The following is an 18,118-nucleotide window of genomic DNA, read 5'->3' on the forward strand; positions in this document are numbered from 1 at the left end:
AGCGCCGCCGCGCTTCCCAAGCGGCACACTGTAGCAGTGCGCCACCGGGCCGGCCCCTAAAGACGACTTTTTTAAAGTCATATTTTGAATGCTTTATAACCATTTTACTTCAAGTATACATTTTAAGTGCAGACTCCCTCCTCTTTATATATTAAAGAGCAAGTATATTAGTAATAAAGATCCAAATGGAAATTATATGGTCTTAGTACTTATTAAAAAGAAATTAAATAGATCTATTTCCAAAGTATTAAAATTTTAATTTTTAATTCAATAAACATGTGAACACCTGTTTTGTAGGTGTACATTAGGCAATGTGAAGCATTTAAAGATGAGAGAAGCCCTAGTTACAAGGGACTTGATAGTTTTTGCCCATGGATTTCAGTATTGGGTTTTCAGCTAATGTTATTTCCTTCTAATCCATATTGTTTAACAAATTCTAAGTGAACACAAGCTCTTTGATTTTAAGTACAAGATTAATACTGTAGTGCTCTGTGGAGATTAACCACAATTCCAGTTATTTATCCTACAGATATTCATTGTTTACTGTATGCAAGGGATTCTATTAGATCCAGGGAAGTGGGAGAGCTAATAGGGCATAATACCTACCTCCAATAGCTTTCAGAATAGTAAGGGCGGTGAACTGTACATAGATAGCTGTTTTGACCTCTTTTGTGATACTTGTCATGTTGTACCTTGTACTATAGAGTAGTCTGATAGTTCAAAGAGACATTTGTTTGGAAGAATCAGGTGATAATTATGACCAAAGTTTTTTTTTTTTTTCCCTTTTTGTCTTTTTTCGTGTCCGGCAACGGATCGCAACCCTCAGTGTCGCGCCCGCACTGGACCGGGACCGGCAACAGGATCGCAACCCTCGGCGTTGCTCCCACACCTCGCTCAGCCAGTGAGCGGGAACCGGTCTGTATGTGGGATCCGAACCCTTGGCGGGAGCGCCACCACGCTCCCAAGCGGCGCTCTGTAGCAGTGCGCCACCGGGCTGGCCCATGACCAAAGTTTTATAACACATTTTTAACCTCAAAAAAAAGCGAGGAGGGGAAGTGTGAGGTGTGTGGAGTTTTTTTGTTTTGTTTTGTTTTAACAAAAACCAAGCCTGTGATCTCTTTTAAGTGTGTTTTACTAGGAAAAAGTCTTTAATTTTTTTTCTCTGATTAACTTTTTTACTGTTAGCATTGCAGCACTAATTTTTCAAAACTAAGACTACTTAATTGATCTTTATTTTAGATTCACTTCCTCTGCTTTATTTTTGGGCTTTGTCCAAGCGTGTCAATCATTCTCTCATTTTGCTTCCATATTGCAGACTTCCCTACTGGGGATTTGGGTGAATTAGCTAGAAATCATAAGCATTTGTAAACCTATAGTGCTGACAGCTTTATGCACAGAGCTTTATTTCATCGAAACGTTTTCTCTAAACTTTGGCTTAGCTCTAAGTCAGTAATATTCCTAGTAAGTGCACTAAGTTTAAAATGCCTCCCTCTTAGAAAAAACTTAATGATCTCTATTTTGAGAACACTTAAAATCTCTCAAACTATAATAATGTTTTAGAGAACTGCTAATGGTATCACCAGACCTTTATTATTTGGTATTTTCTTGATTTGTCTTCCTTTTCTTTCTTTGTTATTACCCTGTATTTAAGGGGAAACTTTTCTTTTTTAGATTGAGCAATAGCTTGGTGTAATTTCTGCTAATTTTTTATCTCACTTTTTAGTTTAATTCTTGATTTAAACTAAGTCTTAATTCTAATAATGGTTGTAAAAACACATCTAAAGGGTACTTCAAAAAGTTCGTGGAAAAATAGATTTAAAAAATAACAGATCTTTCCATGAACTTTTTGAAGTAGCCTCATATCTATAAAATTGTAAGTTTTACCATTTATTTACAGATTGTAATATTTAAGAAATTAATGGTCAGAGTTTAAGAATTAAAACCAGATCTCTCTGAAAACCAGGGAGCATAATAATCATCCAGTATCTAATCATATTTTATCCTTTTTTTAATCTTGTGGACATCACTCACTTTTGTTTTTTCTTCCATTCTGTGTCTGTGAAGCTTCTCTGCCTTGCTCTAAATCAGCAGTTTTCATGCAGCTGTTCCCTCATCAAGGTACTCTTTGCTTTCATCATCTTTGCACGAAATACTGCTTACCCCGCACTCATCCTGAGCACATGGCATGAGATTCACCAGCCCCTGTGAGCTAAGTCTGGCTTAGGCTCCTGAGGAACTTGCAAAGCCACCACTATATAAGGTCTAGGTGTTCACGGGAACTGGAGGGCTAGTGTGTGTGTCCTGTCTCAGTTAAGGAGCTGCTGATGCATGCCCTGAACACTCAAGATGTAATCCCAGCCCTGTGCTAACACAGGCAGGTTAACAAGAAACCCAAGGTAGAGTTAATAGAGAAAAAGCCGGATGTGTAGTTTGAGGAAGGTTTTTTTAGCCCAAGGTTTCCCGACAAATTAAAGCTGGCTGTTCACTTTATCACTTTGGTCATTAGTTGGCTGTAAGGACTAAAAAGAAAAAAATGTGACACACGTATGTCTAATTTATAAAAGATGCCTTTTTCTTTCTTGTAATTTTCTGTAATTGTTATACAGAAAGGTTAAACAGAAGAAGAGTGTTAGCAATTGATGAAAATCCATTAAATTTTTAAAAATTCTTATAATTACAATTTTTATATCTAACTCAAAAAAATTATTTCTAAATGTGTATTTAACACATCTTCATGAATGCATTTACTATAACTGAAGAACAAGCTGTAACTACCTTTTTTTCTAAGAAGATTTATTATATTTTGTACTTATTTGCATTAGCTTCAGTAATTTTACAAATTCTAGCATAAAATTAAAATCCTTCTAAAACTCCCTTTAGTATATCACTTGGTCTTTTTTATTTCAGGTATTAGGAGCATCTTGATTTGTGTAGTAATTATTTTATCTGTGAGGGTACTTCAAAAAGTTCATGATAAGATTCATATTTTTCAATTCTGTTTTTCCATGAATTTTTCGAAGTACCCTTATATGTACAGGAATTCCTCATATAGATTATTTTATCTGATTCTTCTAACAATCCTTTAAAATAAGCATGTCTGCCATTATCCTTAATTGCCAGATTAAAATCTAGAACCAAATAAGAGTTCTGATCCAACTAAGATTCAAATCAGGGTCTTCTGACACACTTGCCTTCTCATATATGTAATAAATAAGAGTTTTCTGATAGGTTTGCCATATTGTATATGTAATAAATTAAGCAATGCAGAGTCAGGTAACCCACTAGTGCTCCTGAGCAGATGGTGGGAGATTTAGTCTTTCATTTTTGTAGTATAACTTATATCACACAAATTACCTAACTCATTTTTTCTTGGCTTCTCAAAAACAAAAATAATTCTTCTATTATTTCATGAAAATATTAGGTTTCAGGTTGGGAAACTACTCCAGTTTGCGAAGAAAGTGTTTTTAAAATAAGCAATTTTAAAAAATTGTTTCATTATTTGTCAGGCTGGAGCTATATCACTAGTTGTCAAAATAAACCCTGACACCTGCCTTCAAGGAACTCATGTTCTAGCAGGGGAGATAGACATATAACTTAACAATAAGGTAATCTAATAATTCATTTCCCCACTTACTCAGTTCACTACATTTTGGCCAATAGCACCTTTTATTTAGGATTTTATCTTTATCTAGAACCATCACAATTCACTGAAGCATAGTACTATTAATACACTGTTATAGAGAATTTCCAACTTCTTCTGCCCTGCATGTTTGTAACTGGCTGCATGTTTGACCACAGCATATCTGGTAATTTAAACTAGCAAATCAGGACCATAGACTTTTAGCTTTATTTCCTTTGGGTGGTGGCCTCTGGGTTTCTGTCACCTCATGGATTTTTGCTTTTGTGCCCACTGAGTGCCAGAAGGGAGAATCAGTGCTTTCGGGGCATAAGGGAGACCAGAACACAAAGCTTCAGAGGGGCCTTGATGGAAAGAGGTATAATACCAAGGCCTTCTCACTAGTTAAAAATATAGCATGTGCCAAAATAGCACCATTTGAGCAGTCTAGCCGATAATCTCAGAGTTTTTCTGATAGGATGTTGAGATGAAGTCCTTCACTAGCTCCTAGAGAGATTTCTAGATTTAATTTTAGACGGTAAAAAGAAAAAATGCAGCCAAAATTCTGAGAAGTGAGAAATAGAAACTTAAATGCCAGAACTACGATTGTTCTGTTTCATACTCACTTGGCTTTTTCAAGATGCTATATTTTGTTATACATATAATGCATTTTAATTGTTTTTTCTTTAATGTCCCTTCAAGATTTTCATGTCAGTTTCTCCTCTGATCCTTGTATGACACTTGCCACATCTTGTGTGACTTGTAGAGCTGGGTCACTAAAGTAGGAAGAAAACACATATAAAAGCAAGAATTGAACTGAGATGAAAATTGAATTTGAGAATAGCACATCAGCCTCTCACATAGTGTCAAGTGTTGGGTTGGTTATGAGTGACAGGGCTGACAAATCAGTCATACTTTATTTAAGGTCTTTAATTGGCATGCTCATGGCGGGGGGGGGGGCTGGAAAATTCAGTAAAGAAGAAAAAAATCACCCATAATCCTACCACTTTAAGATAGATAATCACTGTTTATTAATTATTTTGGTACATCTCCTTCCAATTTCTTTTGTTTGCATAGTTGAGGTCATGGTGTGTAGACAACTTTATAGCTTGCTTTTTGCACTAACATTTAACAGGAGATAAATAAGACTTTTAAATTATGTGGGGGTGTGAAGTTTATTTAATAAAACAGAAAGGGAAATGTTTTTAGCACTTCTTTGAAGAAAACGTCACCCTAGCAACTTAATCTACTTTACTATAATTTACATAATTTTAATTCTTAAGGATACCACTCAACAGGCCGTTGTGTTCAGACAGAAGCATTGCCACCTTGCAATGTGATGACTTTTCGGTGAGATGTAGTCTAGCAGTAGTAGCAAGGCTATACCAAAGGTAAACACCCAAGAAAGAGCCCAGGGTGGCAGATTGCTGGCAGAGAGCCACAGGTCCTTCCTGGTGGTCATCCACATTGCTGTCCCTCCTGATGGCCAGCCTCAAGTTGTTTCAAACCCTTGTCTTTTTAAGATCCTAGTTTTGCCTGAATCTTATTTCCTATTAAGGAAATAACCCAGGTAAAGAACTATTGGACCTGAACTTGTAGGCCACATGCAAATTTTAGGAAACGGAACATTAGATGCCTGACAAGTTCATGATAATTTCAGATGGAGGAAGCCAAAGGGGAAAAAAATTTTGTCTTCTACTAAAAATATGACACCACCCGCTGAAGATCAGGGGTTGCATGCTTTTGGGCTCTGACTTACAAGAATCCAATCATCACATTTTAAAATGGAAGCATTCAGTTCAACCAATATTTATTGAAAACAATCAATTATATTTTATAGGAAAACAAAAATGAATAATAAATGACCCTTCTAGGTGCTTTTATTCTAGTAGAGGAAATAAGATGTATAAATTGTGATAGTCTCGGCAAAAGTTAATAAATACAAAAGCGAAGCAGGAGAAAGTTCCGGCAGGAGACAGAAGAATGCATCATAAAGGAAGTAGAGATGGGAAAAAATGTGTTGAGTTTTATCTTGTAGAGATAGGTAAGGCAGTTAAACAGCCTGCACAGACATTCATCGTAAAGTTGTTCATGGCGTTTATTTGAGAGATTATGGGTAGCCTTCTTTCAGTTTTGTCATTTCCCTTTTAATAGCTCTGGAGAAGATGCAAATAAATTTACAGGAAAGGATAAAAATTTTGCAGAATTCTATTTCCCAGATAAAAATTCTGTGAACATTGTAGTGTGTTTTTCCCATTCATCATTCTGTGCATATGATTAGGTTAGAATGGAACAGATTCTGGGTGCTGGCTTAGCTCTGCCTGCAGGGCTCCTGAGGAAGTGCTGCTGACATTTTTAACTCTGCACTCATATGCCTAGCCCAGTGCACATTCTCATAAACAAAAACTGACAAATGCCCATGTTCCTTTGCTAGGTGCGAGACAACAAACCTCTGTGAGCCTGTGTGAATCAGGGTGTGTGCTTGTAGATGCCTGACACTCTGAATTGAATTCAGGGCTGAATCCAACTGGAGGATGTGTGGCTTCTAGAGGGAGGTCATCCCAAGTTCATTTCCTGTTGATGAGCCAACAAATAACTGGATAGGTGGATATACATTTTTTTGTATTATAATGAATGCTTCTTGACTTGAAATGCTAGCTACTTTTTTATCCAAAAATGGAAATTTTTTCCATTCTCAAATTGAGTGATTATTTTAAAATTCAAATGGTACAGATAAGAATAAAGTAAAAATTACCTGAAATCAAGCCATCCAGAGATAACATACTTTGGCAAATGTTTTCCCAACCTTTTTGTTTTTCTGTATGTGGGTATTTTTTTTCCTACTCCAAAAATGATGGTCATCTTTCTATATCACTAAATATCAATCAGTATTTTACATTTTGATACAAACTGCCAAAACACTCTCCAGCTGTTTGCTTTCCCAGCAATAGTTATGCCAGAGGTGGGTATAATCTGCCTAATTGGGGGAGTAAATTTTATTGAAGTGTAACAGACAGAAAAGTACATAAATCGTAAGTTTACAGCTTAATGAACTTTTAGAAGTAAACATACTTGAAAACCCAGCACCCAGATCAAGAAATAGAATATTACTAGCACCCAAGAAGCCACCCTTAAGCCCCCCTATCCAGTCACTACTTCCCTAAGGGTAACCACTGTTCTGTTACTTGTCCAATTAGTAATCTTTACTAATCTGATGAGTAAAAAATAATCTTGTTTTTGTTTCTCGTTACCTTTCTGAAGTTACTACTTATTTATAAAATTCACTGTAGGGCCCAGCTTTTGGAAGTGTGATCTCCTCCATGACAGGAATGAATGGCATTAACATTGCAGAATGTGAAATGACCTGCCTGCCATAGTTGAAAGAAGCAAAGATTCTATAGTACAATCTTTGTGATATATTATTTTCTCAGTTAATATTTTGTTCCTTTGGGACAGGCTCTGTCATTAAAAAAACAAAAAGCATCTGGCTTTTCTTTCCAATGACATATTTGCTGGAAAGATCAATACTTTATCTGCGTCTGGAGGGTTATATTTTGCTTATAAACATGAGTAGGGATATGTGGCTAGAAGCTGACCTCTGCTGGCAGCTTCTGGTATGATTCGGGGGAAGGAACTTTATCTAGTCTGCCCTGGTGGCTGCTAGCCTTTCCTTCAGTTCAAGCCTGCCTGCCTCTAGCTTTTCCTTGCAACTTCTCTTTTCTTTATTCTTATGCTGTTTTCTGCTATGATAGCAAATTTTGCTTAACAAAGTGTGGAGTTTTCTGTGTGACGAGGCCTTCATAAATATTCTAGCAGTTGACTATTAAAATGAAATGTGCAAAACAGTTTGCCAGGTTGTATCTCATATACACATAATGAGATTCAGTCCTGGAGCTTAACACCAGAAGAGAGAGAGTAACTGGCTTCTCTGTTTCTCTCCAGGAATTGACAAGGAGAATGTTGAACTCTCCCCTACCACTGGCCACTGTAACAGTGGACGAACTCGCCACGGATCCGCAAGCCAAGTGCAGAAGCAAAGAAGTGCTGGCAGTTTCAAACGTAATAGCATTAAGAAGATCGTGTGAAGCTTTCTTTCTTTCTTTTTTTAAACCGACTTAAGATGGGCCCTTCACTAGTGGCCCCTTCCCTGGCCTTGCCCTAACCCACGTGTTGTGATGCTGCACTTCATGTTTTGAACTCATCCGGTCTGCCCTGTTGCCAGATGATCAACTCTTGGAAGCATTGCCTAAATTTAATACTGCTTTTTCTTTAACTTTTTTTTTCCTTCTACTTTTGGCGTGTGTCTGGTTGTAAGCGAGTGTTCAGAACAACTACAAAGAAAGTGGGAGGTCAGGATACTTGCACTGAAAACATCCCAATTGTGAGAGAGGAAGAATTCTTGAATACTTCTATTACTGGCCAGCTATGAAAGCCATTTGCACAGAGCTCTGCGTTCTATGTTTTCCCCTTCTTCATCATACAAAGTAAAGTGTTAGTCTCATTTACACACTTTTCAAGATAGAAGTTTATGGGAGAAATAATATTATAACCCCAATGTGTTTAATCTGACTTTTAGCTGTGGACTTTTTTTAAACCTTACAAAACTGAAGGAACCATAGAGGTCAAGCCTCCGTGACTTCACACCATAAAGCCACAGGCAAGGTACTTTGGGGGGCGGGGGGATTTAGTATTTTATAGTGGATTCTTAAGAAATACTAACACTTGAGTATTAGCAATAATTACAGGAAAATAAGTGTGACCACATATATCTTAACATTATTGAATTAAACTATGGGTTCTGAGGCCTTATCCAAACTCAGTCATCCAAACTAGTTTTGTTTTTCTCTCCAGTTGATTATCTTTTAATCTTTAAATATGCTAAAGGTTGTTCTTTGTTTTGTTTTTTTTGTAAGCCAGAACCATACTAAATATAGTAATTATACATTTTCTCCCCTCCTCTTTTTTCCTAAATAATTCTGAGCAGGGTAATCAGTGAACAAAGTATTGACATTTGTGCCCAGAAGGTAATTTTCATAGATATTTGCATTAGCTTCAGAGCAAAATGGAATGGTACGTGACTCTTAGAGTAGCTGATACTTTTATTTTGTTATAATTTTCTGAGAAACAGAGTATGGCATATATTATAAATTTCTTTGATAAGATGTATTTTAAATATCTTTACATCTTCCCTTCCCCTCCAAAAAAGTCAGGAATCTCTTCAGCAAAACATTCGGATTTATATGATAGAGTTGCATTTAATCACTGTGAAAAGACTGGTCAGCCTGCATTAGTATGATAATAGGAGACCTTTAGAGTTGCTGCTATACTGAATGGTATGGATTATTCTAGTGTTGGAGTTTCCATAGTAATGCAGATCAGATTTCTTTGTGGTACCTGCAATGTGCAAAATAATTTGACTTCAACGAGTATATTAGTATCTGGATGTTCCAATTTAGGACTTAATCATATTTATTACAAAAAGATATTATCCCTATACTCCCAGATTCCCTTTATATGTTAAGATATCACGGCTTTGGGAGGGGAAAAAGAAACCTAGGGGAGAGGGGAGTTTCCTGTAGTGCTATTTTATTAGTGGATTTCAGTAAATTAAATTTCCACAGCTAACTCAGTAAATAATGGTACATTTAAGTGTTCTGATTTTAATAATATAGCACATTTCACATTTATCCACACAGTAACAATGTAATATGTTAATGTAAATAAAATTGCTTTTGATATTCAGAAATAACAAGAATTTAATTTTTTCAATTTGTTTACAGTCCTGGGAAAAGTAAAAACCATTTGCCAAAATAAAAAGGAAAAAAAACCTTAGTATTCATAGTGGTTTTAGCATAGAATTGTTGGAAAATATTGAAGACAGGTGCAATTAACTAAATTTTGTTTTTAACTATCGTAGAGGCTGCATTAGAATGAAATGTTTATAATAAAAGAGCAACTAAGACTGTAAAGAAGCTTAGATCAGTAACCCAGTGCCAAGGATGCCGGGCTGCCGTCTTAGTCTTGGCTGTCCTGCAACCTAGTGCTTCTGGGACAGGTAGCACAGCTTCTTGGCTCCTGGAATAGTAGTCACTGTGAGCCTTTAATAATTTTGGTTTGATGTTTTTTCTTTTTTTGTTTGTTGGTTTGGTGCATATGATGGTGGGTATTATGCTCTTTTGCTTCTCCCATCAAAACAGAAAAATTACCAGAGGTTTACTGTTAAAAATATTGATCTTTCCATTAAACAAGTTTACCCAAGGTGTGACATTTCATACCTCATGAAATGATCAGCGTTGCACAAATCAAAATTGAGCCTTCTTTGAACTGCAAACTTACTTTTGACCAGTGCCTCCTGGGAATTTGAAATCTTACTAAGGTTTAAAATTTACCTTGTTTTTAAAAGAACTTCCAGCTTTTGAGGAAAATCTAGCTTTCCAAGTAACTAAAATGAACTTGAAATAAATCTCTCACCAATATGCTTTCCCTGAGAAATGAAATGCTTTTTTAGTCCTCATACCTGTAACCTACAAAAGAAATTCTGAAATTGAGATCAAGTTGCCCATTTTGCATAATTTGATGTAAGTTCTGTAAAGAACATTATAAATAATTTGTTTTGGGTTTGTGGATGTTTCCCCTGACTTTTTAAAGAGGAAAATAGTAACTTAATCAAGTTTTTGTCACGCATAATCTACCTGTTATGCCAGTGCTCCTGTCCTAGGGGTGTGCCCTTGTTTGCCAACATGGAGGTGCAGTTCACTAGCTTTGGGGAAAAGTGGCTAGAGCTCTGTTCTCCATTCACTCAGCACTTGCTCATTACCGAGCCAGGCACTGAGGACACCACAGTGAACAGTGAGCTTCCCCCACTGTGGGCAAATGCCCTAGTGCTGGAGACGGAGTTCAAGCCAGCAACTCTCCTGGATTTGTAGCATTTAGGGGCTTTCAGCTTTGTTTGGGTTTTTGTTTGTTTTTAGGTTTTGTTTCTATATCCCCCCACTCCCCCCAGGCGTAATGAGGCATGTCTTATTCAATGTTATGCAATGGACTTATACAAAAATTCCCTTAGTGTCAGCCACACGATTTTTTTTTAATGCAGTATATTCACCTGTAAATAGTTTGTGTAAAATTTGACAGAAAAGTATATTTACTACACTGTAAATACATGTGATGATATATTGTATTATTTTGCTTTTTTGTAAAGCAGTTAGTTGCTGTACATGGATAACAAAAATTTGATTATTCTTGTGTTAGTATTATTAACTTCTTCCTGCGACTGCGTTACATCATTTAAAGAAAATGCTGTGTATTGTAAACTTACATTGTATATGATGACTTACTCGCCTTTCCATCCTAAACTTTGGCAGTTTCCTTGTTTATAACCTTGTTAATATTGTAAGATCATTTAAAGAAAATGCTGTGTATTGTAAACTTACATTGTATATGATGACTTAACTCGCCTTTCCATCCTAAACTTTGGCAGTTTCCTTGTTTATAACCTTGTTAATATTGTAAGCAGTTGTGCGCCAGCAGGAGAAGTACTGCCAGCAGACAAAACTGATCATTGTAGGGGAAACCATAGAACTCCGTTTCGGATCATTGTTGTCCCCACCCGTTTTCTCCCTGGTGTATGTACTCCCCTGCCTTCCCCCGTCCCGCCTTTTTTTTTTTTTTTAAGTAAAATGTAAATTCAATCTGCTCTTAAGATGTGAGGAGTTATTTAATTTCTTTACATGCATCAAGCTCTGTTTTCTCACTTCCCCTCACTCTTCCATCATCTTTGGAAACATTAAGGCCATTTTCTTTCTTTTAAGGAGGTTTTTGGTCTCTTTCTCCCTTCACACCCACGGGAAAGATCTTTCCATTTCCAGAACCTTTCTAAACTTTAAAAAGTAAAATAGTTTTGGTGAAATGCTTTATTTAGGGGCTGCCACACTCAGGTATTACTCTCTTCTCTGGTACAGGCTAATTTCTTTTTAAGTGAACAGTCAGAAACGTCGGGATACCCCAAGATTAGCTAGTCAGAGGGCATGTGTTAGGACCCCACAATTCTGTCCAACTTTTCACCTCCACCTACAGAATCTTCAGGGACACTGCATGTTTAAACAGTGTAAACCACCTCCCCTGGCTCAGCTGCCCAGGGTTTTACCAGTTCGTTTACCCCTTTATGTGGGCTACCATCCCCTCCTGATGGAGAAGGAATCCAGTCTAGACCCTGTGGGCAGGACCGAACTGTCCTTAGAAGGATGACAGTGTCTGGCATTGAACAAAGGACTAAAAACAGATGCCCACAGGTCTGGGGCAAGTGCTGGCATGTTTATGGGCAGGCTGGGACGGCAGGGGTACCTCGCCTGTAGAGCTTGCTAATACTCTGGTCCCATCCCAAACCCCAGAAACAGAGGCAAAGTCTCCAGGGATGGGGTCCTGGGAGAAGAGTTTTTGGGGTGTGACCCTCTGGATCACACCTTCCATTCCTGGACAGCAAACTCCTTGAGGCCATGGACTATGTCTCATATCTATCATGGGCCCCTGTGCCCATGGTTTGTCTGCACAGGGCTTTGCTTTCTGGAACACTTGGGCTAGTCTGGCGATTCTGAAATGCCTCACCAGAAGACTTGATTCCTACAGGGTGTTGGGGAGGGGGCTGGAGGTGCATATTTTTAAGGGAAGAAAATGTCTACAGATGTAACCTCAGCTGATTGTACGCATTTGTTCAAAGAAACATTTCCAGTTGGTTATAATTGTGCCCAGCCCTGTGCTAGGCATTGTGCATATGAAAGAAAAAAGTTTGGTCTCTGCCCTGTATGAGTTCATGATTTCGTGGGGAAAACAGACATATAAACAATGATCACAGTGGCCCAAGATATGGACAGGGTTCTTGCAGGGTCCCAGATGACTGGCAGCGTTGGTGACTGAGGAGTTGGGTCTTGAAAAATGACAGGAAGTTTGTCCAGGTAGAGAGATGTGCAGTGAGCAGTTGCAAACAGTGTTCCGGAGTCTTTAGTGTACAAGGGTAACGGAGGCTGTGGACAAACTGGTCCCGAGAGGGCAAGTAGCAGAGAAGAGTTTGGCAGAAGGCAACACACCACAAGCGAGGTTGGCTCATTGTGTTATTTTCCTCGATTCTTTGGTCCCACTTTGGGGAATGCAGCCTAATTTTCTACATGTAAAAATTACATGAAGACATATCTTAGCCCCAAACCACAAAAATAGGGGCACTCTTTCTAGTCCAGCTATTCTAAATGTTTTGAGTCTAGCCCAAAGTTAAGAGGAATGAGAAAGCGGCAGCGAGGGGTGCTCATTTACCAACTTGGGAGTTTGTGAATCGGAGGCGGAAAGGAAGCAGGCTATCTATGCCTGAATCAAAAACTCCACCGCTGCCGCCTGCACTCTTAGCTAGGATTCTACAGGGGACAAAAAACTTCATTACCAAAATACCAAGTCTTTTTGAGTTTGCAGCAGTCAGTCACTCAGCAACCATTTGCTGGGCCTCTGTTTTCACAAATCAGCTGGAGCACAGCACCTCTTGGAGATGCTTTACAGAGCCCATCTGCTGCTCCTATGACTGCTTTTCTGTTACAATGCTGTGATCAACTATCTTCCTACCTCCCTGGTTAGACTGTGCTCCTTCGGGTATAGGGACCATGCTTTGTTGGAAGGTGCTCAATAGACGGTTGCTGAATAACACTTAAGGTTTTATGTTATCAGGGAACTATATAAATAGAATTATAGGAAAAAAGACCCCATTCTTAATAGCAACCCCTGGGCAAAATCTCTAGCAAAATAGAGTTGACCTGTGTAATAAAGACCTGTTGAGAACTCTAATCCAGATTTTGAGATTTCACAGATCAGTGAAATTCTCAAAATACATTTTATATATTTAGCATTTAGAAACAAGAAAAAAAAATCTGACATAGTTTGTTACAAAGGTCATTTCAACCCCAAAAGAGTAGGGAAGGAGGAAATCACAGGATAAAGTACAGATCTTTAAAAAAGGAATTAATTTTGCTTTATAAAAAAGTCACTGTGCTGTCCTTATTTTTCTCCCATTGCTGTTAATTCAGTCCACACAGCGCTGCTCAGCGGAGGCATGTGAGGGGCTGGGCTGAAAGGAGGCCCCAGAAAATGGAGAGACAGACCCCGGTCCTGGACGGGAAAGGTGAATATTATGGAGTGCCAGTTCTTCCTAAGTCAATGTACTGGCTGGACACAATTTTGATCAAGATCCCAACAAGAAGAGTGTATCCAGACAAAATGATCCCAGAGTTCACCTTGTAGAATAGACAAAAGAGCATAGCTAAGAAAAAAAAAAAATTTAAGGATAGTTGGAAACTTTTCTTACTGGGTAGTAAATATAGACATTTAAAAATATTTAAACCCATAATAATAATTAGACTAGGTAAATAGGATGGAACAGGCTAGAAGGTCCAGATTATGCTATGGTTTTTTAAAAAGCAGGAGTAACCCCCAAATGTCACTGGCTTCAAAGCCACAAAGCTTATTTCTCACCCTTGCTACACGTCCCTCACCAGTCAGCAGGAGGCTCTGTTCACTCATTCCTTAGGGCCCCAGAGTGACTGATCAGCCACCACCACAAATGGCTGGCCATCATGCCAGAGGGAAAGAGGGGGCTCAGGCTGCGCTGCCCCGTCGACCCTGGTGATGAGAGAAATGTTCCATATCTGCACTGTCCAGGACAGTGACCACTAGCCACCCATGGCTTTTGAACACTTGAAATGTGGCTTGTGGGGATTTAAAAAATTTTAAGTACATGTGAATAGTTGCCTGTGGCTAGTGGCTACCAGGTTAGACAGAGCAGTATTTGGAAGGTCTTGCATCAGCAATTAATGGCTTGAAGCCAGATGTGCAGTCACTTCTGCTCACAGTCATTGCCAGAACTTGTCACACAGCTTTACAAAATAACAAGGGTCAGAAAAAGCTATCCTCTTTCCAGGAGGAAAGCAGGAAATGCCAGCCAAGAACATTAATGACTCCTACAATAGGGAAGGACTTTGTGAACCTAAAAGCAGTGGAAGAAATCCCGAAGATCCTGCTTTGCCTAAGAGATTAAATGTCCCCATGTCCAAAAATCCCACAAAGTTAAAAGGCCAAATAATGGGAAATTGACCGTAATATATAGAGTTCATAAAAATTAATTTTAAGAAAAGACCCAAGTAGAAAAACAACAACAAAAATGGGCAAAGGACATGAATAGCTAATCCACAGAAAGGAAATACTGTACCAATTGTAATTACTGTAAGGTGGAAAAGATCATCACACTCAGTAAACAAAAAAAAGCAAACCGAAACAGTGGGATGTCATTTTCATCTGTCGAATTAGCAAAGACGCTTTTAACTAATACTTGGTGCTGGTCAAGAGTGCAGTGTGGTGGGCTCAGCCTAGAGAAAGAAATGGTGAAAGAGCTAAGACTTTCATCAAAGTATTATTTATAATATCAGAACACCCGAAGACAACAAAAATGTTGGTTAAATTAGCTACGTTCACCTAGCACTTTCTGGAAGCTGACTGCTTCCTTATGTAGCCCTTTAAAATGGGCTTAAAGAATAACATTTAAATTTGGGGGGAAATGTCCAATAGAATCCAGAGTTTTAAAACTGCATATGAAGTCTGATCCCCAATTATGTAAATAAATAGATAAATATATGTGTGTATATACAGTTTATATAGTTTATACACAGGTAAACGATGAACAGGAAATGCATCCAATATTTACAATAACTATGTATGGTTAATTTTTGTTTCTTTTTTATCTCTATATTTTCTAAGATTTTTGCAATGAGTGTTATTGCTTTAAAAACAAGTTAGGTTGTTTTTAAGAGGTGAGGATAATGCTGACTTTTAATTATACTAATAAAGGTGTACATAATAGTGGAATTTATTAAATTAACTATCATCTCTTGGGCATTTTTACCTTTATCCTTTTCCTTTTGTCAAAAGGTGGCTTTTTTCCTAATTTAGATTCCAGGGAGGTGGGTTTATTTTCCCTTCCTAGGGGAGTATTTGCATAACTGGTTTATAATGGTTCGGGTGAACTGCCTGTCAAGTCCACTGGCTGGAGAGGGTGCTGGTCCCCACCAACCTTTCACTGTTATTCTGTTACTTCTGCTCACAGCTTACAATCTTTCAAGGTTAACAAGGTTGATGGGAATGGTCCTTGCCTTCAAGAAGTTCTCAGACTACTCAGGGGTGTATAAATCCATATAGTTGTATAAATACATAGTGAAAAGTGTGCACACAACTATAATGCAGTCATTTTCCTCGACTCTTTGGTTCCAGGCACCTGCTCCCCATCCCCGTTCTCCTCCTGCTGCTCTGACAGCACTTCCTTCACCCTCCTCTTTACCCTCGGCTTCTTTTCTGATCTTGGAATGATCCCTTCAGCCCTTTGAAGAGGACCTGGTGTCCTGGCCAGGGGAGGGGCAGCAGATGAGCAGAGTATCACAGTGCATCATGAGAACACTTTAGGAGAGTCTGCATGAAGTTCTGTAAGAGCAGAGCCATGAGGACAACTAAATCAGGGCAGACTTCTTGGAGAGGGAGGCATTTGAAGGATGACTATGGGGGTGGAGAAGGGAGGACAATCCAGGCAGAGAGCAATCCAGGCATGTGCAAGGCAAGCCGGCTATTTCATTGATCAAGTCCATGTTGAATCGCTGTCTTGGAGTCTATGCCACATAATGCCTGGGATATAGCATGTGCTCAATAAACGTGTACCCACGTGCGGTAGATGGTGTTGCTGTCCTGCCAGGCCTTACAGAACAGAGACCATCGTACTGTAACTAGGGCCTTCCAGCTTGCACACGTGAAGGACTTGGGAGTTTTTCTTTTAGGCAGAAGGGGGCAGTAGAGAAGGCTGGAAGCAGGAAAACGTGATGATCCCTGTGAAGTGGATTTACCGCCCGGAGGTGAAACCTGTGGCAGACTACTTCCTAAACTGTGCGGAGCTAGGTGGTAAATGCTGGTGCCCTGCCCGAAAGCCACTTGCAGGGGCCATTTCTATGGCTGATGAAAGGATTTGGAGCCCAATTGGGTAGAATAAGTAAGATTTTGGCATTTCTTCTTAGAATCCTGGAAGGAATTTTAGCAATCAGCTGGTCCTGCTTCTGAGGGTAAGAGAAGGTTCTGGGTGGGCACCACTCCCAAAAAGAGCTCATGCAGCAGAGGAAGGTTGAGGTCTCTGGACGTCCTGCTGTGCCCCAGTCCACCAGGGTCCTCCGTATCCCCCAGCAGGCAGCGCTGGCTGTGTCTCCAAGCACGCAGCTGCTCTGAATCTGCTGATGTGGGCATATTTTGAGACAGGGAAAGAAGGAAAGTAAGTTCACACCACCTTCCTCCCCTCCAAAGTGATAATTGCTCATGGTATAAAAAAAACCTGGCAGGTTGTAAGCAGGAAGAAACTGTGAATCCTGCCCCATTTCCAGACAACCTGGATGATGAAGTCAAGGCCCATAGATGAAAACACTGAAATGCTCCCCCTTTTAGACGCGTTCTAAACTGCTCCATATTGACGCGCATAATAACCACCACATTCCAGGTCCATGCCAGGCACTGGGCAAGGCATGTTACATTCATGTTCTAATTGAAAACCTGCAGGACCTCTGCAAGGTAGGAGCTCCTGTCCCCAATTTACTGATAGGAAAACTAAGATTCAGAGAAGTTAACTCGTCCAGAGTCACAGGGCTTGATGCCCAGTTCAGCTGCTTTAGATTCCAAAGCCTGGCTCTTAATAATCTTTAACTTAAACTTCCACATGATGTTTATACCATACATATTTGTTTCCCATGGCTTCTCTGCTGTAAACAACCACAAATTTGGTGGCGTAAAAACACAGAAGTGTATTCTCTCACAGTTCTGGAGGCCAGAAGGCCAAAATCAAGGTGTGGGCAGGACCATCCTCCCTCCAGAGGCTCTAGGGGAGAGTCTTTTCCTCCCCTCTTCCAGCGTCTGGTGGCTGCCGACATTCCTTGGCTTATGGCTGCACCACTTCAATCTCTGTCTCCGTGAACACATTGCCCTCTTCTTTTTTGTGTCAAATCTGCCTCTGGTCCCTCTTATTAGGATACCGAGATTGCATTCAGTGCCCACCTGTATAACCCAGGAAAAACTCCCCATCACTAGGTCCTTAATCACATCTGCAAAGACCCTGTTTCTAATAAGGTAACATTTACATGTCCCAGGAATTAGGACATGGATATTTGGGGGGCGCATTTTTCAACCTACCACATTATATTTTAATTTATTGCCCAGTCCTTAATTTATTGCTTTTCAGACCTTAATTGTGTTTGTATGGGACATTGTGCAAGGAGCTGGGAGCTAGAGAAATCAAAAGAGAGATGGACACACAAAAGAGAAATGCCTTGGGCCGGCCCGGTGGCGCACTGGATAGTGCGCCGCTTGGGAAGCGCGGCGGCGCCCCCGCCCGAGGGTTTGGATCCCACATGCAGACCCGTTTCCGCTCACTGGCTGCGCGAGGGCCCGGAGCGACCC

At 39.5% G+C, this 18,118-nt stretch overlaps 1 protein-coding gene and 1 long non-coding RNA gene across 2 annotated transcripts in view; one reads left to right on the top strand and one right to left on the bottom strand.

Moving 5' to 3' along the window:
* The window catches only part of NF1 (neurofibromin 1), a 202,826-nt gene extending 194,380 nt beyond the window's left edge, over window positions 1-8,446 (top strand). The window contains exon 58 of the mRNA XM_008589180.1: window positions 7,559-8,446. Coding sequence (XP_008587402.1) covers window positions 7,559-7,701 — 143 coding nt within the window. The 3' untranslated portion in view covers window positions 7,702-8,446. The remainder of the gene's footprint in view (window positions 1-7,558) is intronic.
* Window positions 8,447-10,692: 2,246 nt separating this feature from the next.
* Window positions 10,693-11,309, bottom strand: LOC103604537. The gene is made up of 2 exons (XR_551724.1): window positions 11,110-11,309; window positions 10,693-10,993 (listed from the first exon to the last, which is right to left on the bottom strand). It is a non-coding gene; the product is annotated as an uncharacterized LOC103604537 (long non-coding RNA).
* Window positions 11,310-18,118: the final 6,809 nt, after the last annotated feature.

Source organism: Galeopterus variegatus, unplaced genomic scaffold (genome assembly GCF_000696425.1).
Source record: "Galeopterus variegatus unplaced genomic scaffold, G_variegatus-3.0.2 Scaffold134, whole genome shotgun sequence".
NCBI classification, from domain to species: Eukaryota; Metazoa; Chordata; class Mammalia; order Dermoptera; family Cynocephalidae; genus Galeopterus; species Galeopterus variegatus.